Below are 24,920 nucleotides of genomic sequence, written 5' to 3' on the forward strand. Positions count from 1 at the left end.
GTCACAAAGAGAATGGAAGTGTCTAATCTGTCTCCCTCATTAGTAGAAACTTGATGTTCCAACATAAAGTAAGCACTAATGATCACGGCAACAGGGAGCAGAAATATTGTGTAAGAAGTCAGTTTTTCTACTACAAACTAATATACATCACTAGAAATGCTAGTCTGTGAGAAGGTTTTGTCTTCTACTTCATTGTTAGGTGCACCAACCGGTTCAACCAAATAAAGAGCTTGCTGCAAGGCATACTGTATCAGCAAATGAAGATGTGAGGCAAGCTAATATGACTGGCCAGTGCATAATACTTTCTTTGTCTCCTAACTTCAGTTGCCAAAATGCAATTGTTGAATAATTTGTGAGAGAGCACAATCTTGTCTTTCACTGAAGTATAAAAGACTCCATCAGGGTTATGTACTATTTCCAGTGAAGAATATGGATGCTTTAATTTTTTGCTGTGTACAAGTAGTATGGCTATACAGATGATGTGATGAGAATGAGCCAGAAAGGGAGTCTTAGCCGAGCCTTAGGTTTTAATGCTTAAAATAGTGCTCTTTTGTAACTCAACCAAAAAATGCACATTTGCTAACATTTTGGTCAAGAATAGTCTAAAGAGGTATGTCACTTGTCACTTACAGCCTTACTGTACATATGTAATGGAAGATGCATTAGGCTGTGTATGTGCTTGTGTGTTCAATAAATGATGAAGTAGGCTAATATAATATTTTTGTTGGAATAAGTGCGGTTTACAGTTGTCATGACACTCAAGCATTTATGCACATTATCCCAAATGACTGCTAGTAATACTTTTATTCCACTGCATTGTTTGTGCCCCAGGGGCAGCCATGATGCCCACTGATGGCCGTGTGACTCCTGCCCAGCTCAGTCCCTATTGCAGCCCTCCCTTAATTGCTTACCCATCACGCCTTGTTCTTACTAGAGATTGAATAAGGGAGGCTGCCCATGGGCCTTAGAGTGAGACTTAATCCATTTTACAGTACCACTGGGTCTCTCCTAGATGTCAAACAACCTTGATTCAACCCTTGAGCTCAGTGGGCACTCTGAGATGGCCTGTACCCCTGAAGGGCCCTTGTAGCTTCGAGAGCTACATGTGTATCTGTGCTCCTTCAGGGCACTCGTAGCCCTAAGGGCTCAATGCGTGGCTCTGTTTCCTCCCCTACACCATGCCCCAAGCCTCATGGGTGATCTCCCTCTTGGATGCTAATTATTTGAACCTTTGGGCCCTCGGACCTCTGGTCCTGCACGCAGCCTCTCCTCTGGGCTCTCAGACTCCTGGTCCTGCATACAGCCCCTCCTATGGGCTCTTGGACCCTCTTGTCCAGCTTAGCCAGCTCTGGGCTCATGGACCCTCTGGCCTGGCTTATCCTTTCCCTGGGCACATGGATCCTCTGGTCCAGGTCTCAGCCTTTTCCTAGACTCCTGAACTCCTTACTGTGCCCCACTCTCAGTCTGCAGGCTCTTGGGTTACTGGGTCTTTAAGTAGGCCTTGAGCCTATCACTGCAGGGCTCAAGGCTAAACTACAAATACAACCTAAATAAACAAGAAGCATTGCAGCCCTCTGGCAGGGACCTCAAATCTTTTAGGAATTTAACATAAAACAAAGGCCACTTGCATGTAAAAGCCAGTCTTTCTCTGCCCAGGGAACTTACCTCTGTTCCCAGGCCTGCAGAGCTGTTTAGTTAAATCATTGTCCCTTCATGAGCCCTGCTGCCCTGCAGCCAGGAGCTCCCTGACCAGTGCAGGCTCTGGGCTTACGTAGTTCCAGCCTGAGCCCTCTTCTGATCAAGTGAGTCTCTCATTAGCCCCCTTTGCCACCTTAAAGTCCTACATGCATACCACAATGGGGTAAGTAGATGCCACTTACGTTTGAGGGGAGAAAATTGGAATGTTTCAGAATATTTTAAAAATTATATTTGGATTATATTTTTATTCACTGTGCTTCAAAGCCAGGTGCTTTTGTAATTATCAGTCCAGCTGTTAAAGTCTCAGGAGCTATAAAACCTCTAAAAATAACACAAAATACCTTTCTTTACCCAGAAAGGCTTCAATTTTAAAATCTGCTATCTATGGCCTTACAGACTTGGAAGTGAAGGCTAGAAGACCACTGGAAAGGGACAATCTGGGGACCACGGAGCCTTCTTTAGAGGAATAAACTATTTCTAGCTTGGAAGAATATGGGATAATAGATTTTAGCTTTATTCCATTTTTATAAAATTAATTGCTCGATTAGAAATGACCCTTGTCTTTCCTGGCCATTGGGCAGAGGTAATTTGGGTAAAAAAATCACAGCTGGGGGAAATATTTCTGTGGCAGCTTGATTTTAGAAAAACATATGAATTCAATCAGCAGAGTGGGAGTGCTTGAACATGCCCTCTAGTGTGAGAAGAACAGGAAAGAAGGGAATCAACAACTGTTCAAGAGAGTAGGCCAAGTGTACAAAGGTTCACATTAAATAGTTTTATTCTGTGGCTATGTAGTTTGTCTGTGGTTACTGACCTCTCATATGTAATGTATGGATGCCTATTTATATATGGAGTGTGTATCTATGTCTACATTCATGTACACAATTTTAAAGTTGCCATTTATTTCCTTGATGGTCAGACAAAATTATTACATATAAAAGAGATGAGCCTGAAAGTGGCATCATCCCAATCGTGATGATGATCTCAATCATCATATTAAAGCCATATGTGCTATGTATATGCTACTAGATGTATTACTACTAATTTTTTCATAGCTCAGCTTTGTTGTTTGCATTCAGGCACAAAGATCTTGTTACATTACTTGTGTATGGGTATACATAAGCATAATCATATTTGGTAACTATGCTTATAGGCAGTAACCATGGAGCCCACTGTAAATCCCACCACCTCGTGTTCCCATGTCTTTTTTCCTATTTTAGAAATTATTATTTTTCTCCCCTACTGTATGCAGAAAACCTTCCTCGGGATTAGGAAAGATAAATATGGGAGCCTAAGTACATAATATACCTTGATTTTAACAAGCTTTTGATACGGTCTCCCACATCATTTTCGCAGGCAAGCTAAGGAAGTATGGGTTCGATGAATGGACTGTCAGGTGAATAGAAAACTGGCTGGAGCATCGGGCTCAGAGTGTAGTAGTCAATGGCTCGAGGTCTAGTTGGCAGCTGGTTTCAAGTAGAGTGCTCCAGGGGTTGGTCCTGGGACCGATTTTATTCAATGTCTTCATCAGTGACCTGGAAGGTGGCGTAGAGTGGACCCTCAGCAAGTTTGCAGATGACACCAAGCCAGGGGGAGTAGTAAATATGCTGAAGGGTAGGGCTAGGATTCAGAGTGACCTAGACAAATTGGATGATTGGGCCAAAAGAAATGCCATGAGGTTCAACAAGAACAAGTGCAAAATCCTGCACTTAGGACAGAACAATCCCATGTTCCAGTACAGGCTGGGGACTGACTCGTTGGGCAGCAGCTCTGCAGAAAAGGACTTGGGGTTTATAGTGGACCATAAGCTGAATATGAGCCAACAGTGTGCTCTTGTTGCCAAGAAGGCTAACAGCATACTGGGCTGCATTGGTAGGAGAGTTACCAGCTGATTAGGGGAAGTGAATATTCCCCTCTATTCAGTACTGGTGAGGCCACATCTGGAGTACTGTGTTCAGTTTTGGGCCCCTCACTACAGAAAGGATGTGGACAAATTGGAGAGGGTCCGGTGGAGGACAACAAAGATGGTGATGGGGCTGGGGGACATGACTTATGAGTAAAAACCGAGGGAACTGGGTTTATTTAGTCTAGAGAAGAGGAGACTGAGAGGGGACTTAATAGCAGCCTTCAACTACCTAAAGGGAGGTTCCAGAGAGGATGGAGCTAGACCATTCTCAGTGGTGGCAAATGACAGAACAAGGACCAATGGTCTCAAGTTGCAGCAAGGGAAGTTTAGTTTGGATATAAGGAAATACTTTCTCATAAGGAGGGTAGTAGACACTGGAACAGGGTACCTAGATAGAGAAGCTGTGGAATCTGTATCCTTTGAGTTTTTTTAAGACCTGGCCTGACAAAGCCTTGGCTGGGATGATCTAGTTAGGGCTGGTTCTGCTTTGAGCAGAGGGTTGGACTAGATGACCTACTAAGGTCCCTTCCAACCCTAATTTTCTATGATTCTGTAAGGTTATCAGTATATCTTTAATTGGGGTGGGGGAAGGACCAAAAACCTTCCACTAGAATTAAATGTATCAATTATATGTAATGTCCCTGGTGAGTGCCTGCACAGAGTGCCACTTTAGTGATTTTTCAGAGGAAAACAAATAGTCTCTACAAACAAGTTAAAAAACCCCTTGCTGTATCCACTCACTCGTAGCTCCACTAAACTCTCAGGAAAAGTGGGCTGGATGCACTTGAAAATATGTTTTTAAATAAAGAGTACTAAGACCTCAAGAAGTGCCTTGTGAAATGTTTATTAATGAGTGGGAGAAAGTCTTACCACTGACAGAAAGTAAACACAGCATTCATTTGTATGCAGAAGGGGCAGAGTGTAAAGGCCCATTACAGCCAATCTCTCTCATACTCACTCCCTTCACCTCTGAAATGATTTTTGAGAAAGAAAAAGTCCAAATACGGGTGGAATTTTTCACTGTGCAAACCTCTGACATACTATGATGGTTCTGTGTTTAGGGTTTATAGCTCATATTAAAAAAAACCAAAAAGTGTTTTGTTGGTTCTATAGAATTTCCAGACCACCCGCATCATGGTCGTTTGGCTCTTTCTCCTGCTTGTCTGCAGGTGTGTCAATCACTGTCCTTATTCACCCACCACTCTGGAATCATAAATACATTTGACCTATTGCTTTACACTACCTCTTTAGATCTGTTATCTCATGGCTTCGGTTTCTAAAAGGTGAAAGTGATAGAGAGAGGCATTTTATAACAGAGAAAATTTATTTTCCTTCTATATTAAATTGACCGAGATACTCTGGGCAATAAGTATTTTTATAAAAGTTTGCTAGCAGGTAGATCATTGTTAGCTGCCCTCCCACCCCCAATTGGGACCTGCCCCATCCCTGAAGCTCTTTCTAAGCCCTGTGCCTCAATCACGTGATCGGGACATGAGGCTGGGACCTGCCCTTGACCACGACAGTTCCCAGCCAGCCCTGGGTAGTGGGGTGAAGTCTACATGTGCAGCCCAGAGCTGACTGGGGACTGCCTGAAACAGGACGGTCCCTAGCCACCTCCAGGTTGCACATGCTTCCCTGTGAAGCCTGGGGCTGGCTGGGAGCTGTCTTGGTCAGGGGCAGGTTCCAGCCAGCTCTGGCCTGGGTGGAAAACTGTCCCCATGAAAAAAGTTCCCAGCCCCTGCTCTGCAATTGCAATTGCAATCATGGAGTGGGGGCTGGGGAGCTTGTGCCCCACCCAGCTCCATGAGTGCAGAGCTGGGGCGGGGAACAGGTTGGGGAGCTTCATGAGCACAGAGCTGGAGGGGAAACAAGCTCCTCAGTCTGTTCCTCCCAGCTCCATGATGGTAGAGCTGGGTTGGGAACAAGGTCCCCAGTCTGTTGCCCCCCAGATTTAGGCTCATGGAGCTGGGTGGGGAACAAACTCCCCAGCCCCTGCCTGCAGGGAGCTCCCAGTGACAGCTCTCTGGGGGTTGCAGAGCTCAGGCTGATAGACCCTTATCTCCCAGCCTGAGCCCCATGGGTGTGGGGCTCGGGCTGGGAGATAAGTATTTCCCAGCAATGGCCCTACAGTTGCAGAGCCACTGTTGGGGGGTAAGAGTCTTCCAGTCACCGCTCCCTGCTCCATGATTACGACCTGGGAGCAGGGGGCTTGAAGCTCCCTGCTCCTGGGGCAGGGCACATAGTCCCCACCTGGGCTCCTGCGATGAAGCCTGCCCTGGCAGCAGGCAGCTCCTAGGGGCAGGGAGCTATCTCCCACCCCCTTGTAGCCAGCTGCATGGGAGCAGATCTGGCTCTCGCGTAGGCATCTACACAAGTACTACAGTGCCATTAGTAATGCCAAGTAAATTTGCTACTTGCATTTGTAGGTAGCAAATTTACTCAGGATTAGGGAGGTTTACAGTGAAGTAAGCATGTGCACATGTAGATCCACGTGCTTACTTCATAGTAAACTATGGTAATTTGCCATTAAGCATCTTGTGTAGATACGTCCTATCAGAACAATAGTATTTTACAACCAATACACACAGGTGTAAATCCTTGTATAAACATGCAAGTTAGCTTAAAATAAGCCTAATAGGTCACGTCTACATGTCACCCTACAATGATGTAGTGACGCACTACATCGCCATGTGGCATGCTACGACAACATAGCAACTGTGTGGATCTACATGTGATCAGCAGCATGCTCCCCTGGTATAGCTCACTGCTATGGCAACATAGCAGTGAAATCTAACTGTGCTCCGTATGCATGGTGTAGTAACTGCTCATACTGCTCCGTGCTTTAGTACTTCTACAAGGAAGTACTAAAGCACAGCACCGTAGCAACGTTGCCATACGGCGATGTGTAGACACACCCGTAAAATATGAACTATAGATAATTATGGCAGTAACACCTGTTGTTTAAGTACCAGATAGTAGTCTGAATAAAAGCCTTTTTTCTCAGTATAAAAGCCTATTTTCTGTTACTTATAACCTTGCCAGACTTTAGCTATTTGAGGTAATTCTTTTCCATACTGTGTGCTTGCCTAAAACATGGATTTGAGTCTTTTTGCTAACTACCATTCACTGAATGAGACTAGGGTCCTGTGGGGGGGGGGGGGGGGGAGTGATCATGTACTTATAATTTAGCCACTTTTTGTAGTCATACAGGTGAAAAATTAAAATTACATAAGCTACCTTTGGCACCTCCTTTTTTAACAGTTTGATTTACAGGGTACCTTTTTATGTAATGTATATTTGATATAACATAATCAGCCTAGATTATCAAGAGGTTCAGAGAGAAAACAAGGTACTTTTAAAATTTGAACTCTGTGCTCTTAGCATTTCTGCCCATGAATATCATGGCTTTGTTTGTTGTTCCATTCAGTTATTAAATATTTTAGATTGACTTACAAAATGCTTGCTCTGTGCATTGTAGCAAGTATTTGGTATCACGGGTCAAAGCTGCTCTGGGCCAGTACGATTACAAATTCTCTCTTAGATCTGGCTGACAGCCTAAAGTTGCCATAATAATTTTGCTCTTTAATGAGTGAACTAGGTGGTATTTATAAACCAATAAATGTCTCCTGGGAAGCTTTGTAAAAAGTTCCATTCAAAACCAGTGCTGTTTATTTATAGTATTTGTTTGTTGGTTTTGTTTTCCTCTGCACTTACTACTGTAGATATATGCATGAAAACAGGATATTTGTCTCTTAAAATGCAGTTAAAGTAAGAAAAGTATTAATGTCATAATGGAATCTTCCTACTTCAAAAAAGTAAACTCTCCCACTCAATGGATCAGAGTGTTGTATGCATTTAGATTCCTTATTTTCCTATCACAATTTTTTTTCTGTATTCGTTCTTGCTAACCAATGCAGTTTTGGGAAAATCTTAATCCCAGTGAAACAGTAATTATGGTAAAAAATAAACATTAGAATTCACACTCTCCTACTTGTGGGGAAACAGAGTAAACAGAAATACTTAATTTACTCTGACATTTATTTTTCTATGGTGCCTAGAGACCACAAAAAGTTCCTTACCTCACACACACAGTTAGACAGATAGCACAAGCTGAATTCTATGCTAACAGATACATCATCCACACCATTTTCACTGCTGATTTTTTTACTTTGTTATACATTAATTTGACTTTTAGATCATAGATTGAGTTTTCTACCCAACAAAAAAGATCATTTTCTTTTTCCTTTTTTTTTTCCTGCTTCCTAGTATGCAGAACAAATTGTATCTAGAAGCCAGCAATGTTATGTTTATAGTGCTACTGTCAGACTCAGTTAATGACTCAGGGTACATGTAGCCATTAGGGTTAGGTCAATCTAAGTGCCAATCAGTACAGACATTCAGGGAGGTTAGACAGAGCAAAAAGTCCTGCCTGATCTAATTCAGTTCACATCTGGAGCTCAGCACAGGGGCTGGGAAAGTCCAGCTATTTGCTCCAGCCCCTTGGCTGCCCTCTTTCTACCTCCTCCACTACCCTGACTGGGTTATTTTCAGCATGACACTCCCCACCTCAAGACCAACAACCCCTTCACCCCATGCAGGAATTGTCTATTATAATAATAAATATTTAGCTCCTGAAGGCACAGCCATACACTGAGGCACTATGAGTCCCACTGTGGCAGTGGGAGCTTCAGGGAGCATTGTACAGAATGCCTCCTTGGCTTTTCAAGGTGAATAGTTTTCCGGTATGGCCAGCTCTGCTAGCTAGTTTGGAGAATGGGTACATAGCTTTGTTAGTCTCCTTTCCAGTTTGGATTTTTAGATTTTAGTTTTTTCTTATATGTGAAAAAATAAAAACTAACCCAAAGATCTTGGTGACCTCAGGTATCTAAAATTAGGACTCTTATTCTTTACTCCTATTTTTCTAATCATTTTCTGGTAATTCTTCCTAATCCCCTTCCTGAGTTAGAAAACATTGGACACACCTGCAGCTGTTAATATTTTCCCTCTTGATTAGCACTGTGTAGAAAGAAGTTAGCACAATCTTAGAATGTCACCAAATTGAGTTTTCCTCACTTATTCCTTCTTACTAAAGACAGAGCTCACTTGTAAAGACCTTACTTGATTGTACTTCAGTCAAAATCTGAGACAGTTCCATTGTCACTTTGAGGTCCTGAAGAGGACTGGAAACACTGAGGAATTCAATGTGTCAAGACAACTTTTATTCCACTTCTGACAATTACAAGAGCAGAGAGCAAATACAGATTCCATTTTTTTAAATGACAAAGATACTTACTAGGCAATCAAGAATCTTGATTTCCTGTAACATATCTAGATATTGTTTGCTTAGAAATATTCTAAACACTCTTGGAGATAAAGATCATTCTTTTGTTCTGTGTTTAAATAGTATTTAGCAAAATGTCATCCTGGTCCATGGCAGAAGCTTCTAGGTCCCCTTTGATATAATTAATAATAAAAATACTATTGTTACAGTTGTCTAAAATGTCCATATACATTACCGATGTCCATCCTGTAGTACCTATAGCTTGTATTATAATGGTAGGACTCAGTTTTTTAGTGCTTTTTTTAATTTTTTTATTCCTAAGCTTCCCTATTGGATCCCAGTTTACTCTTGAGTCTTTCTAGTCAGTAAAAACTGGAGCAATGCCTGCAAGTCATGTAGCACTATCAAAAGAGGGCACTTCTTCCTATGAAAGCAAAGGAAGTTACCTTTCTGCTTCTCCTAATAAACCACTGAAATTCAAAGTGATGTTATTTTTTTATTATTATTATTATTATTGCATTGAAATATTTGTGTTAAATCTAGTAGAGATTGCAGATGTTGCAGTAGCTGAAAAATACTGCGCAAGTAGTGCATCATAGCACAGACAGCGCTAATACACTACTGCATGGTAGCATCACCTAAAAAACACTTGCCGGCACTACTGCTCAATAACTGCAGTTACTGCACATTTATTTAGGACTTGCTAATACAAGTCCTAAATAAATGTCCAGTAACTACTACACAGTAGTGTCTCGTGTAGTGTCTCATGTAGATGCTCAGTTATTGCTTTATTTACATTTCAGGTTGCATAACATATAGGATAGTCTGACCTTTTTAGTGGTAATTTTTCAATTTGTGTTGCTTAACTCAGCCACAATACAGTTACAGTTGTTTTTTGCAACTCAGATGCAGTTGCAAAAAGAGAAACATAATTTGGGGCTTCATTAATGCAAGTCTTAGTTGTTGGACATAGAAGATGATAGTACCACTTTACTCAGTGCTGGTTAGGCCTAATTTAGAGTATTGTGTGCAGTTCTAGGCTCCACATTTTAAGAAGTATGTGGAGAAGTTAAAGAGGGTCCAGAGGCAGGTAACGAAAATGATAAGGGCCTGGAAGGGGAGCTGTGCAAGGAAATGTTGAGAGAAAAGCCTGGAGAAAAGGAGACTAAGTGGGGCATGATAATAGTTTTCAAATATTTTAAAGGCTGCCATAAAGAAGAGGAATAACAATTGTTCTCCTTTACCACAGAGGGCAGGATACAAAATGATGGCTGTACCAGCAAGGTAGATTTTTTAGTGCTAGAACAGTAATTCATAGATTCATAGATGCTAGGGTTGGAAGGGACCTGAATAGATCATCGAGTCCGACCCCCTGCATAAGCAGGAAAGAGTGCTGGGTCTAGATGACCCCAGCTAGATACTCATCTAACCTCCTCTTGAAGACCCCCAGGGTAGGGGAGAGCACCACCTCCCTTGGGAGCCCGTTCTAGACCTTGGCCACTCGAACTGTGAAGAAGTTCTTCCTCATGTCCAGTCTAAATCTGCTCTCTGCTAGCTTGTGGCCATTATTTCTTGTAACCCCCAGGGGCGCCTTGGTGAATAAATACTCACCTATTCCCTTCTGTGCCCCCGTGATGAACTTATAGGCAACCACAAGGTCGCCTCTCAACCTTCTCTTGCGGAGGCTGAAAAGGTCCAGTTTCTCTAGTCTCTCCTCGTAGGGCTTGGTCTTCAGGCCCTTAACCATACGAGTGGCCCTTCTCTGGACCCTCTCCAGGTTATCCGCATCCTTCTTGAAGTGCGGCGCCCAGAATTGCATGCAGTACTCCAACTGCGGTCTGACCAGTGCCCGATAGAGGGGAAGTATCACCTCCTTGGATCTGTTCATCATGCACCTGCTGATGCACGATAAAGTGCCATTGGCTTTTCTGATGGTTTCGTCACACTGCTGACTCATGTTCATCTTGGAGTCCACTAGGACTCCAAGATGCCTTTCCACCTCTGTGCCACCCAGCAGGTCATTTCCTAGGCTGTAGGTGTGCTGGACATTTTTCCTCCCTAGGTGCAGCACTTTGCATTTCTCCTTGTTGAACTGCATTCTGTTGTTTTCTGCCCACTTGTCCAACCTGTCCAGGTCTGCTTGTAGCTGTTCCCTGCCCTCCGGCGTGTCCACTTCTCCCCATAGCTTTGTGTCATTTGCAAACTTGGATAGAGTACATTTCACTCCCTCGACCAAGTCACTGATGAAGACATGAAAGAGTATCGGTCCAAGGACCGAGCCCTGCGGGACCCCACTGCCCACACCCTTCCAGGTCGAAACCGACCCATCTACCACGACTCTCTGGGTGCGACCCTCCAGCCAATTCGCCACCCACCGGACTGTGTAGTCATCCAAGTCACAGCCTCTTAACTTGTTCACCAGTATGGGGTGGGATACCGTATCGAAGGCCTTCCTGAAGTCCAAGTATACGACATCCACCCCTCCTCCTGTGTCCAGGCGTTTCGTAACCTGGTCATAAAAAGAGACTAGATTGGTCAGGCACGATCTGCCTGCCACGAACCCGTGCTGGTTTCCCCTCAGCATAATTTGTCCTGCTGGGCTCTCACAAATGTGAGCCTTGATAATTTTTTCAAAGACTTTGCCAAGGATGGAGGTGAGACTGACTGGCCTATAGTTGCCCGGGTCCTCCTTCCTCCCCTTCTTGAAAATGGGGACCACATTGGCCCTTTTCCAGTCCTCCGGGACTTGGCCCATGCGCCACGAGCGTTCAAATATTCCCAACAGTGGCTCTGCAATGATGTCAGCCAGTGCCTTCAGCACCCTTGGATGGAGCTTATCTGGGCCTGCCGACCTAAAGGCATCCAGTTCTTCCAAGTGACTCTGCACCATCTCAGGGTCTACGCATGGTAGTCTGGTGCCTTGCTGCTGCCTCTCTACAACCCCAGTGAGAGACTTGTCATGTCCCTCACTTAGGAACACTGAGGCAAAGAACTCGTTGAGGAGTTCAGCCTTGTCCCCTCTGTCCGTCACCAATTGTTTCTGCCCATTTAGTAGGGGTCCTATTCCTCCCTGGGCCTTCCTTTTACTCCCTATATATCTAAAAACTAATTTCTTGTTGTCTTTTACTTGGGGTGCCATCCTCAGCTCCATGGTAGCTTTGGCCCGTCTAACTGCCTCCCTGCAAGCACGAGCAGAGGAGGTATATTCATCTTTGGTGATCTCTCCCTGTTTCCACTTTTTATGTGCTCCCCTTTTGGCCCTTAGGCTGCCCTGGATTTCTCTGGTCAGCCAGGGAAGCCTCCTGGCCCCTTTCCCTCTCTTACCTCGCACGGGGATCGTCTTGCATTGTGCCCGAAGGATCGTTTCCTTAAGGCACAGCCACCCTTCCTGGGCTCCCATCACTTCAAAACTCCTACTCTGCAGTGCGTCCTTGACTAATCGCCTGAGTTCATTGAGATCAGCTTTCCTAAAGTCTAGCACTTTCACCCTACTAGTTACCTTACCCACTCGACGTCTTATGGTGAATTCTATTATTAGGTGATCACTGTCCCCCAGATGGCTACCGATCTGTAGGTCCCCTACCATGTCATCCCCCGTTGCCAATACCAGATCCAGTATGGCATTCCCCCTAGTGGGACCGTGTACCTCCTGTGTCAGGTGGAGGTCCTGTACACAGGTTAGAAACCTGTGTGAGCGGTGGGACTTTGCTGTCTGTGACTCCCAGCAGATGTCTGGGTAGTTTAGGTCCCCCATGACTACCGCCTCTTTAGCTTTTATGGTCTCCAAGAGTTGCCTCAGGAGCCCCGCATCTATTTCTTCCCCTTGGTGTGGGGGTCTGTAGCAGACCCCTACTGCCAAATCCCTTTCTCTTTGCCCCCCATGTAGCCTAACCCACAATCCTTCTACTTCCTCATCCTTGGATTCCGTCTTGATGAGGGTTGATGTATATTGCTCATTGACATAGAGCGCAACCCCTCCCCCATTTTTTCCCCACCCTGTCCTTTCTGTACAATCTATAGCCCTCAATATGTACTGCCCAGTCGTGGGATGAATCCCACCAGGTTTCTGTTAGCCCCACTAAGTCATAGGTGTTTAGTGCAAGCAGGAGCGCTAGTTCATCCTGCTTGTTCCCCATGCTCCTAGCATTAGTATATAGGCACTTGAGCCCTGTGACTGGTGCCTTTGCTGCCCCCCCGCTCCGAGTCCCAAGGGGCCCTTTGTTTCTTACCTTCTCGTTTCTTACCTGTGCCGTAGTGCTGGCCTCCCCATGGCTTTCAGGTTCCCAATGCTCTCTTTCTTCAGGCTGGGCTGTCCTTGTGGATGCCACATGGTTTGGTGGTCCACAGCTTCCCCTGCCCTCATCTTCCCCTCCCCCCGACGAGCCTAGTTTAAAGCCTGCCGGAGGAGATCCGCCAACCTAGAAGAAAACACACGCTTACCTTTGGGGAACAGGTGAAGCCCATCCCAGCTGAGCATGTCCCTCATCGTAATGTGTGGGTCGTTGTCCAGGAAGCCGAAGCCTGCCTCGAAACACCTCTGCCGAAGCCACAAGTTGGTCTCTTGGATGCAGTTCTCATGCCGTCTTCCGCGTCCGTTCACTGGTAGGATGGAAGAGAAAACCACCTGTGCACCAAACTCCTTCAGCACTCCACCCAGAGCACTGTAGTCCGCCATCAGGTGATCAGGGGTTCTCCTGGCCGCATCATTAGTACCCACATGGACTAGGACCATGGGGTAGTAATCGGTGGGCTTGATCCTGGCCTGGATTACCTCCGTCACATCCCGAATCTTTGCTCCAGGCAGGCAGTATACCTCTCGTGCTGAAGGGTCGTGGCGACAGATGGGCCCTTCCATACCTCTCAGGATGGAGTCGCCTATGACGAGCACTCGTCACCTCCTCTTCTGGGTCCTCTTGGATCTCTTGACCTGTTCGGAGTGTGAAGAATGTGGTGTTTCTTCCTGCCCAAGGGTTTCCTCCTCCCCTTCCATCTCCTGCAGGGTCGCCAAAGGTCTTTTTGATCAAAGTAATGGAATGGAATGAACTTCCCAAAGATGTTGTGGCATCTCATTCATTAAATATTTTCAAGAGGAGGTTGGATAAGCATCAGACAGGGATAATTTAGGAATAGTATTCTTGCATTCATGCAGAGGGTTGGACCAGGTGAGCCTCAGCCTTCCAAGCCTGTGTTTCTGTGCTATAATATATGTTCAAATTCTTTCATCCTTTCTAACAATGTGTAGTTCTCCTGGAGAACATTTAAGTGAAACTGGGGGAGGTGTTTGCAGAGTAAGGAGCACAGCATGAGTCTGGGTGGCAAAATGTGGCCCCTTTTAAATTCTTGCCTGACTTGCTCAGTGACGTTGTGGTAACAGATAGTTGCAATATATTATAGATTTCACTGGCAAGAGAAATAGTCATAATGCATACCTTTTATCTAGGTGTACCCAGGTGTTTTATAAGAAGCACCAAGGGCTAGATCAGGGGTCAGCAACATTTTTGGGCAAAGTGCCAAAAACACCTGCAATTTCAACTTCTAAGATGTTAGCATGCCAGGGGCAGATGGCAGGGGAGCCACAAGGGACCCAATCCATGTTGTTGCCCTGTAGCCCTGACCCCCTCCCCACCATCCACTCACAGGCATGCATGCCAAGCAAAATGCCTCTGAGTGCCATACTCTGGCACCCATGCCAGGGATTGCCTACCCCTAGGCTAGATCATTCCTGGGTCTGCAGGTCCACACAGGGACATAGATTATAAATAGATCTAAGGTCTGAGTGTATGGAAGCAAGTGGTGGGGAATGGGATGAGCCATGCGTGGTTCCCACTCTCAACTCCTTCCTAATATACATAAGTATATTTATAATGTCAGTCAGTAGAATCGAGTAAGCATGAGAAGGGTGCAGTAATTTGCTACTGATATAAGTCAGCAAACACATTATTGGCTCTTCGATATGGGGACAGGGAGAGAACTGTAGATTAATTTGTTGATCATTTTATGACTGGCCTTTAAGAGACCTACAGAATTTTTGCTACTTCTGTGATGGCCTTTTAGTCCCTCTGTTGTACTGTAGCATTCCAGTGACATACCATTGAAGACAATACCATGGTAAGAAGCATGCAGTAGCTTGTATATTCAGTAGCAGTCAAGTAATAACAATAATAAAAAAAGCTACTCTCAACTTTTTCAAAGTTCCAGTTAAAGAATGCATGCTTGTTTGAGAGTGAGAAAGTTGTTCCTACTTCATCAGTGTTAATATATCAGGTCATCATAACAAAAATACTGTACTGTATATTTGCTATGGATGTGGCCATTTCCTCCAATGGACACACGTGTCCTTTAAAAGACATACTGTATTTTCTTCCCACCTTTTCCTTCATCCTCCTCTTTTCTATATATATTTTAATTGTCTTTTTGATCAAAGTAATGTTTCATTTAATGGAATAACATTTTTCTTCCCTCTCCCCAACCCTCTTTTTTTTCCCTCTGACCTCCTAGTTCTTGGATGTTACGACTGTAGGGTAGCACTGACCAATCCCACTGGAATGTTCAGCTCTCCGTGCTTTCCCAGTGATTACCCCAACAGCCAAACATGCAAATGGACCATCCAAGCTCCTCGGGGATACATCATTCAGATAACATTTATTGACTTTGACATTGAAGAAGCTCCAAACTGCATTTATGATTCATTGACATTAGACACTGGAGGACACGAGGTTAAATTTTGTGGTGTCACTGCCAAAGGATTGTCCTTTAACTCCACTGGAAATGAAATGATTGTGTCTTTTACAAGTGACTTTAGTATCCAAAAGAGAGGCTTCAACGCAAGCTATACCCGAGGTAGGTAAACTTAAAGCACTTCATTCTTGTATTATCTAGCAAGCAAGCTTGTTGAATGTGCAATGGTGAATCTTCCATGTGTGAATCTGAAGCTCCTGACTTCAAACATATTCACAGGTCAGACTATATCAATAAGATTGTACTCTTCATGCTTTTTAATCATGTAATTTTTGTGTGAATGAAGATATAGGATGTGGTTTTCTCCCTGCATATAGCTTACTAAGGACACTGGAAAACAATTTAACATGGTTTAGGCTCACATGCGTACTACAGGACATGGGCAAGTGGTGCCACCTTAGGGGGGACACGTGCCCCACCTAGCAATCAGTCACAGTCGGCGACGGGGGGGAAAAGGGGGGTCCCCCCATGGCCAATCTCGCTGACCAGGAAGCGGCCACAGCGTTCCCAGAAGTGGCCACAGTGCTCCTGCCTGCCCCCCCAGCCCATTGCCTAAGAGGGGAGCACGACCTGTCAGGAGGTGCACTAGAGCTCTCAGGGGGTGCATGTGCACCCCCTACATGCTACGGGGTATGAAAGTGACACTCATCTTTAACACTAGAAACCTGCATAAAGGGCAGGACGTTATAATCTGATTCCCAGTTCTGAGGTCAGCAGCAGAGGGAATTCAACACATCCAGGGATAAGGTCTAGCCTCTGGCACATTGGAGCTCTCCACAGCAAGGGTAAAGCAGCTCTGTGCAGGAGACAGAACTTTCTCATTGGCTGGTTCAAGACTGCCGAATGATGCTCTCCTGCCTCCCACCCCAGCTAACTAAGGGACATCACAAACATCAGCACCTCCAGCTCCAACTGCAATGTGTGTTTGTTTGACCTTGTTTCCTCTAACATACATACGTGGCAACATAGATCATTCAAAAAAATAATCACCAAAACAAGACATTCTGCTGTACACACTTCTCCCTCGAGGGAGAGGGCTAGAGAACAAGCAGCACATGACAGATGTTAGACACATTGCTTAATGCACTACTGGAAACACTCAGCTACTGCAGTGATGAGTGCAGTATAAGTATTTATTTGAAATAGAATAGAATAGAATAGAATAGAATAGAATAGAATGAGTAGCAGTCCCCGACCTTGTTTTCTCTGAATGCTACAATAGCTTCCCTAGATTAAATTTTATACAAATGAACTATTTCCTCATCTTGCTTATTCCCAGAAAGCCTTTTTTTTTTTTTTTTTTGAAGGAACAGGGGATGTCTGCATTGATTCTACAGTGCTTCTGAGAGCACTGCTGAGAAGTATGCCCTGTCAAACTTCTCCCACCCAGCCCTGTACCAACCCAGAAGTGAGGTAGTGAAACTACCCTGAAGGTGCCTCGCTTTCTTCCCCCGCGAGCATGCTAGAGGTAGCATGAGAGTGGCAGCAGGGCCTGATCTCCAAGACAGTTTCACTACTTCATTTCTGGGTTTAGCATTTATGAAGAGGGAGCAAATGGGGAAGATGTTCTTTAAGTTATACCACAGTCATTTCCTGTGAAACATCCTGAGTATTGATATTAATATTTATTTGGATTAAGGTAGTACTTTGGAGCCCTGGTAATAAGCAAGGGATTCATTGTGCTAAGTACTGTACAGACCCAGAAGAGTAAGATGATCTTCACCTTGTCAGACTTACAGCCTCTTTCACACTCAACTACACCTTGACTTTACAAAATAAATAAGTGAATTCTTAAAATCAGAGGGCAGAAGAATTAAAGCCTGTTACACAAGCTAAATCTGTTTACAATCCTGAAATGAAAAAATGTAACACTATAGACAGGAAGTTAGAAATGTTACTAAGGTTCATTAGAAGCATCTAAGAAGTTACTCTGGGTGACAAAAGCAGTTTCTGCTGTGCTCAGAGCAATCAGAATATAATCTGGATAATAAAAGAAAAAGTAGTGTAAGCAGATGTGCAAAGTGATGCATTTACACTACTGTTTTTCAAGTTTGCTAGGGATCCTCCCATCCTTACTCCACTAATAGATACTTTATTCTAAACATTCTCTCCCACAAAAATTTCTGTAGAATATTCTGGTGTAAATGAGATTACTTGTGGAGTAAAATATTACTCAGCAGGTGCATCTACACATACCATTAAGACAACGTGATAAACTCTGGCAGTTTGTGTCAGAGATTTTATGGTGATTTAATGGCATGTGTAGATGCTCAAACTGCTGTGGACCAGGGCACACATGCAGATGCTGCACCCAGGACTGCAGTAGTCTGAGCTGGAGTGGAGCAGCCCTGGGCTGGCAGGGCCCTGGAGGGTCAGCCTGAGTCTATGGAAGGCAGTGTTGGTCATCGGAGAGGCTGGCTGGGGCACAAGTGTGCCCCAACGTGCAGAGCCCTGTGGCTAGATGGCAGGCAGGGATCTGGCTCTCTACTGCCTGGGCTCACTGAGTGCAATGTACACCCAGGTTCAGCATTTACATGTGTATTTAGGTGCAGTAATTTTTGCTGCAGTAAGACAGTACTGTCCCCGACAGTACTATCTTGCTGTGGCAAAAATTAGTTTGTTGTAGTCTAATAGGCAGACAAGGTTCCTTGGGTGAATTTGATATCTTTTATTAGACCAACCCCAATGGTTGGAGAATAGTTATTAAGCAAGCTTTCGGGTTCAAAAACCCTTCATCAGGCTAAGGAAGCTGCAGCAGTTGGTGTGTGCTCTTCCTGGATGGAATGAAAAGTAAAGAAGCCAGGGGCTGGGCTGGGGAGTCAGTTGCCAGGCAGATTGTAATGTATCAAAAATCCAATGTCTATGTTTAGTCCCTGATCTCTAGTATCCAGCAGGTTGATGAAATGGAGCTTGTAGGCTCATCTCTGGGAAGTGTTGTGTAAGTTTCCCTTGAGCATCGGGACTGAGAGATTGGAGAGAGAGTGGCCCTTCTGTGAGAAATGTGCCCCCACCGGTAATTGGGTGTTTCTGTCTTTGATGGATTTCCGGTGTGCGTTCATTCTGGTGCGCAGTTGTTGTCTGGTCTCTCCTACATATCTTCCATCAGGCCATTTGGTGCATTGGATGAGGTATACTACATTCCTGGAGGTGCAGCTGTAAGATCCTGGGATGCTGATGGCTTTGTTGTGGGGTGTAGTAATAGTGGAGATGTGGGGGCAGGTTTTGCATTTCTTGTCATGGCACGGTCTGGATCCTTTTGGTGTGTTCTGGGGCTGAGGAAGTTTGCTTCTGGTGATGAGGTTGGCGAGGTTCGGTGCTTGTCTGAAGGCTAGGATGGGTGGCTCTGGGAAGATCTTTTTAAGAATAGGGTCTTTTTCTAATATGGGTTGCAATTTTTTGAGGATTTTCCGTACAGGTTCAAGGGAGGGGTGATAGGTCATAACCAGTGGTGTGCGATTTGTGGGTGTTTTTCTTCTGTACTGCAGCAGTTCTTCACGTGGTATCCAGGTGGCTCTTTCAAACGTGCGATCTACCTCTCTGGAGGAGTGTCCTTGCTGGGTGAAAGCCTTTTTAAGATTGGTGAGGTGGCGATCACGGGTGTTCTCTTCAGTACAGATGCGGTGGTATCTGAGGGCTTGGCTGTATATCACAGCTTTTTTGGTGTGTTTCGGGTGATTGCTGGTTTTGTGCAGATATGTGTGTTGGTCTGTGGGTTTCTTGTATACTGTGGTCTGTATTTTACCCTTCTGGATACTGATCGTTGTGTCTAAAAAGGGGATGTTGGTGCTGGAGTATTCTAAAGAAAGTCGGATGGAGGGATGGTGACTGTTGAATTTCTGGTGGAACTCAATTAGAGATTCCAGGTTCTCAGTCCAAATGATGAAGATGTCATCGATATATCGTAAGTACAGCAAGGGTTTGATGGTGCAGTTCTTGAGGAAGTCTTTTTCCAGGTGGCTCATAAAAAGGTTGGCATACCGTGGGGCCATTTTAGTGCCCATAGCTGTTCCCATCATCTGGAGGAAGTGTTGATTATTAAAAGTGAAATTGTTGTGTGTGAGGATGAAGTGTATAAGCTCAGTGATATCTTTGGGTCTGTATTCTGGGTTGTAATCTTGTTCCTGTAGATATGTAAGGCAGGCATGGATGCCATCCTGGTGTGGGATGTTGGTGTATAGGCTGGTAACGTTCATGGTGGCTAGGAGTGTGTTGCTGGGAAGGTGGTCTATGTTTTTAAGTTTCCGTAGCAAGTCTGTGGTGTCTTGGACAAAACTTGCTCTGTGGGTGACAAGCGGTTTTAGGATGGATTCAACAAAACCTGATATTTCCTCAGTTAGGGTCCCATGGTTGGATATGATAGGTCTGCCAGGGTTCTCTTGTTTGTGGATTTTAGGGAGCATGTAAAAAGTCCCTGGGTTAGGTAGCGGGGGGATCAAGGTCTGTAGTTTTTCTTGTAATCTTGGTGGAAGTGATTTGATGGTATTGTTGAGTTTTTTGGTGAAAAGGGGAGTAGGATCTTCTTGTAGTTCTTTGTAGTAGGTGGTGTCAGAGAGCTGTCTGTTGGCTTCCTTTATGTAATCCTCATGGTTTAGGATGACTATGGCTCCTCCTTTATCTGCTACCAAAAGGATCCAGACCGTGCCATGACAAGAAATGCAAAACCTGCCCCCACATCTCCACCACCTCCACTATTACTACACCCCACAACAAAGCCATCAGCATCCCAGGATCTTACAGCTGCACCTCCAGGAATGTAGTATACCTCATCCAATGCACCAAATGGCCTGATGGAAGATATGTAGGAGAGACCAGACAACAACTGCGCACCAGAATGAACGCACACCGGAAATCCATCAAAGACAGAAACACCCAATTACCGGTGGGGGCACATTTCTCACAGAAGGGCCACTCTCTCTCCAATCTCTCAGTCCTGATCCTCAAGGGAAACTTACACAACACTTCCCAGAGAAGAGCCTATGAGCTCCATTTCATCAACCTGCTGGATACTAGAGATCAGGGACTAAACACAGACATTGGATTTTTGATACATTACAGTCTGCCTGGCAACTGACTCCCCAGCCCAGCCCCTGGCTTCTTTACTTTTCATTCCATCCAGGAAGAGCACACACCAACTGCTGCAGCTTCCTTAGCCTGACGAAGGGTTTTTGAACCCAAAAGCTTGCTTAATAACTATTCTCCAACCATTGGGGTTGGTCTAATAAAAGATATCAAATTCACCCAAGGAACCTTGTTTGCCTATATCCTTAGACCAACACGGCTACAACCTAAACCCTTGTAGTCTAATAGTGGCACACGTGTAGACTGTGATACTTTACACCACAGCAAATTGTATTGCTGTACACCTGCAACCAGCTTATCTAAGAGCCATTTTTTGACCTTGAGTGTCAGGAAGCATTGTCTTCATCCAAGAATATAATTGAACTGTAATCATTGAAACAGCTGGATAAATTCCCCTATCAACTAGTTGTGCAATTCCCCTGATTTCAGCAGAGTTACAAAAGTACAACTCATGGCAAAGTTTAGCCCTGACAGGCTGTAAAACTGCAGTTCAGTCGAAAATGTTACCCTTTTAACATTCATATTAAAGAGAACCATTCCATGGAGAGACCTGAGGAATGGTCCAGTGGTACCAAAAACCATGTTTATATTCTTTCCAACTATACAATTGGTCCAATAAAAAGGTATCATCCATAAAAATCCTGACCATCCCAAAATAATTTAGTGACAAACCACCTGGATATTACAGGAAAAATAGAAGTAGTTAGCCATGTTAGTCTGAAGTCAGGCAGAAGACAAATAAAAGGAAAACAGTGAATTTCACACTTGTATGGCTAGTATTAACTTCATTGTTCTGCCCTCCATAAGTACAAAGAACTTTTATTGCTATCACTGAAAGCATGTCACAAATATAGTACAAAGGGGCATGATATTATAGCCAAGATCTGTTCTTAAGATCTTAGAGCCCTTTAGTCAAATTTGAACGTTATTACTACCACCAGTATAAAATACAGAAGAGTTATGGATTTCCCCCAGATGTTAGGGATAATTTGAGCATTTTTTATTATACCTGTTTTATTAAGCATATTTTCATGGACCATCCCTGCAATAATTGTATGATAATGACAGAAATGATTAGTTCAGTTTGACTTTAGTTAGATTTCGACAGAGTAATAAAAGTTTGGTAATATAAGGGGTTTTGAAAAAACTGGACAATTTGCTATCCTAGATATGCTGCTATATACTTGTTAGCAGGTAAATATACCAGTTAGTATATAATAAGTACATGAGCCAAGCTACATGCAGATAGAACAAGAAAATGAGGTTAGGGAAGGGTTTAGGTGAAAAGATACAGTTTTTGTGGGGTTTTGAAATGTTACATGAATTAAAGTACTAAATCCTCAAATGGAGTAAACAGATAGCTCTGCTGAGTTCAATGGAACTATGCAAGCATCTATCAACAGGTAACTTGGCCCCTTAACCATTTCCCCAGTATTAATTATCTGTGGAAATAATTCTCGGTTTGGTACAGGGAAGTTATTCAGTCAACAGTTGGAAAAGGAGGTGAGAACTGCAATACAATCTCTCATGTATAAATATTTCAAATCCTAACATAGGTGAAATTTAAATGCAGGCAGTAACGGCAAAAGGTGTTATATTTGTCATGGATTTGATACAACATAGTTATTATATACAAGTACTGTCACTTGTCAGGCAGGTGTTTGATATGTAGAAAGAAATAGACCCTGTTAAAGCTGTCTTTTGAGGGCCTATCCCTTTAGGCTGACTGGCAGCTATATGTGGTAAAAGCTAAAAACAATAGGAAACCATTGTGCAAAGCAGTGGTCCTCATGGCTAGGCCAATTAGAAGCTACATCATGGAGGTGGGAGATTCAAGGAGTTTCCCTTGGGTAACAGCAAAATGCAGGGGTTTGGGAATAAATTGTTAGAATCTGTGTATGCCTCAGTGGGTATGAAAAAAGGAGAGCTGAGATATTGGACACGGCCCTGAAAAGAAGCTGGAAGCTAGAGCTATTTGTGATCACATAGTTTACTGTCCACTGTCATTTGTTTCTACTGTATCCAGGGGAGCAGGCCTTTCTTTATAAATAAACAGGATTACATCAAAGCTGATTGACATCTTCAGTTTTTCTGCCTAACAAACAATCCTGCTGGGTTTTATATAGTGTCTACCGAATAGTTCTTCACCAGGGTGTGGCGGCACTCAGAGGTGTCATGGGAACCTGCCAGGGGTGCTGCGATGCTGGCACCACCACCACTGCCCCCATGGGGTAAAACTGTGCTACATGCCTGGCTTTTCAGGTGTCACATTGGAGACAAACTGACAAACGGCTGGAGCAGACAGGTCTGATCCTGCATGGTATCTCTGATAAAAGGAAGTGCACAGAGCAGTTTCACTTCACAGTCTGGAGACAGATACTGCTGCCACCAGGAAGAATCACCTTAAGCACCTCTGGTCTGGAGCCGAATGAGGAAGAGATGCAGCAGGAGCACACAGTCCTGTCATAGCCACTTCACATTCCAGGTCTGCAGGAGGCACACAGCACAGTTCTACCTGACCATGGCATCAGTGGCAGAGACTGCACAGTGGCACCCTCTTGGCCTTCTCCCTCCCCACTCCCAGACCTCATGTGTCTTTTTGCCCACCCTTGCCCCTCCCACCCTCTCAGCACTCCTTGCATGCTGCATGTGCAGCCCAGCACCTTGTCCCTGCCAGACAGACATCACCAGACTCTGCCCCTTACTGCCCCAAGTATCAATATTAATAACATATTATTTAATAATATAATTATAATACTTATATGCTAATATACATAAGTATATTTATAATAGTTTTTTAAATAGGGTTCCACTAAATTCTTGGAAAGTTTTGGAGGGGTGCCTTGAGTCTAAAAAGGTTGAGAACTACTAATCTAACCACTTGACCAAAAGGGCAAGTCATATAGTGAACAGCTCCTTAAGTACAGACATCTGAGACTCATCAAAATGATGAATGGCTTGTGCATTCAGTAACTGAGAGAGAAATCTGCTGTTATATTGTGTCACGGCGGGGTCCTCGCGGAGGGCCGTGATCTCCTTGAGGTCCCTCGCTCCGTGTCAGGCCGGCCCAAGACACCCTCTAATTCTCGCCCGCCACGTCTTGTTGGTCAATATAATGTTGGGAGGCTGCCTTGTGTCTTCCCTGGGCACGGCTACTCGGGACCTCTGTCCCCGCGGTTCTTCCGGACCCCCTGGGGGTCTCCCGATACGGTGGGTGTTCCTCGGACACCCTAGCCTTATGGGCTATGCGTGGCTCCTACCTCCCCTGATACCACGCCCCAAGCCTCGCAGATGTAATAGACGTTGTCCGGTCTGTACGCCCGCTTCCCGGGCCTCCTCTATAGTGTAGCCCACTCTGGGCTCTCTCTCTCATACCCAGTCTCTCGCTGGGACTCTCCTGATGGTGCGGTCCCACTCAGGGACTCCCTAGTGGGCCCCGGCCCTTCCGGCCAACCGCACGGGTACCCTCTCTGACCCCGGCTCACTGCGCTGCTACTCCCTGTCTTCCCAGGTGCAACCGCAGCGCCCTGCCTCAGTCTGAGGGGTGTTACCGCACTAGCCTGCGGCCAGGCTCGCTATGCCCGTCTCGGGTTCCTCGATATGGCCCCTCTAGGGCTCCTCAGTAATGGCCCCTCTCTAGGGCTCCTCAGTATGGCGCTCCCCCTCTTTGGGGCTCGCTGTGCCCCCACGGGGCTTCTCAATCATATACAACTCTCTAGCGGGCCTCCAGTCCTATGGGCCAACCGCACGAGCACCCTCTCTGACCCTGGCTCACCGCGCTGCTACTCCCTGTCTTCTCGGGGCAACCGCAGCGCCCTGCCTCAGTCTGAGGGGTGTTGCCGCACTAGCCTGCGGCCGGACTCGCTATGCCCGTCTCGGGCTTCTCAGTATGGCCCCGCTCTCTAGGGCTGCTCAGTATGGCGCTCCCCCTTCTCTGGGGCTCGCCGTGCCCACACTGGGCTACTCAATAATGTACAATGGTGCTCCCTCCCTCTTTGGGGTTCACCGTGCCCACTGGGCTACTCAATAACGTACAATGGCGCTCCCCCTTCTCTGGGGCTCGCCGTGCCCACTCTGGGCTACTCAATAATACCGCCCCTTTCCTGGGGCCGGGGTCTATGTTCCCCCACACGCAATCCAGGGTCTAGGTCCCCGTCCGCAACCTACGGGTTGCGCCCGCGACCCACTGGCCGCGCTCCTCGCCGCCAGTTGCTCACG

At 45.1% G+C, this 24,920-nt stretch overlaps 1 protein-coding gene across 5 annotated transcripts in view; it reads left to right on the forward strand.

Annotated features, from left to right (window-relative positions):
- ADGRG6 (adhesion G protein-coupled receptor G6) overlaps positions 1-24,920 on the forward strand; it is a 170,657-nt gene that overhangs the window by 48,415 nt on the left and 97,322 nt on the right. For all 5 annotated transcript variants that reach the window (XM_019488390.2, XM_014605563.3, XM_019488389.2 and 2 more), the window contains exon 3: positions 15,384-15,725. In XM_019488390.2, coding sequence (XP_019343935.1) covers positions 15,384-15,725 — 342 coding nt within the window. The remainder of the gene's footprint in view (positions 1-15,383; positions 15,726-24,920) is intronic.

This window comes from Alligator mississippiensis, chromosome 1 (genome assembly GCF_030867095.1).
Source record: "Alligator mississippiensis isolate rAllMis1 chromosome 1, rAllMis1, whole genome shotgun sequence".
In the NCBI taxonomy this organism is placed as follows: domain Eukaryota; kingdom Metazoa; phylum Chordata; order Crocodylia; family Alligatoridae; genus Alligator; species Alligator mississippiensis.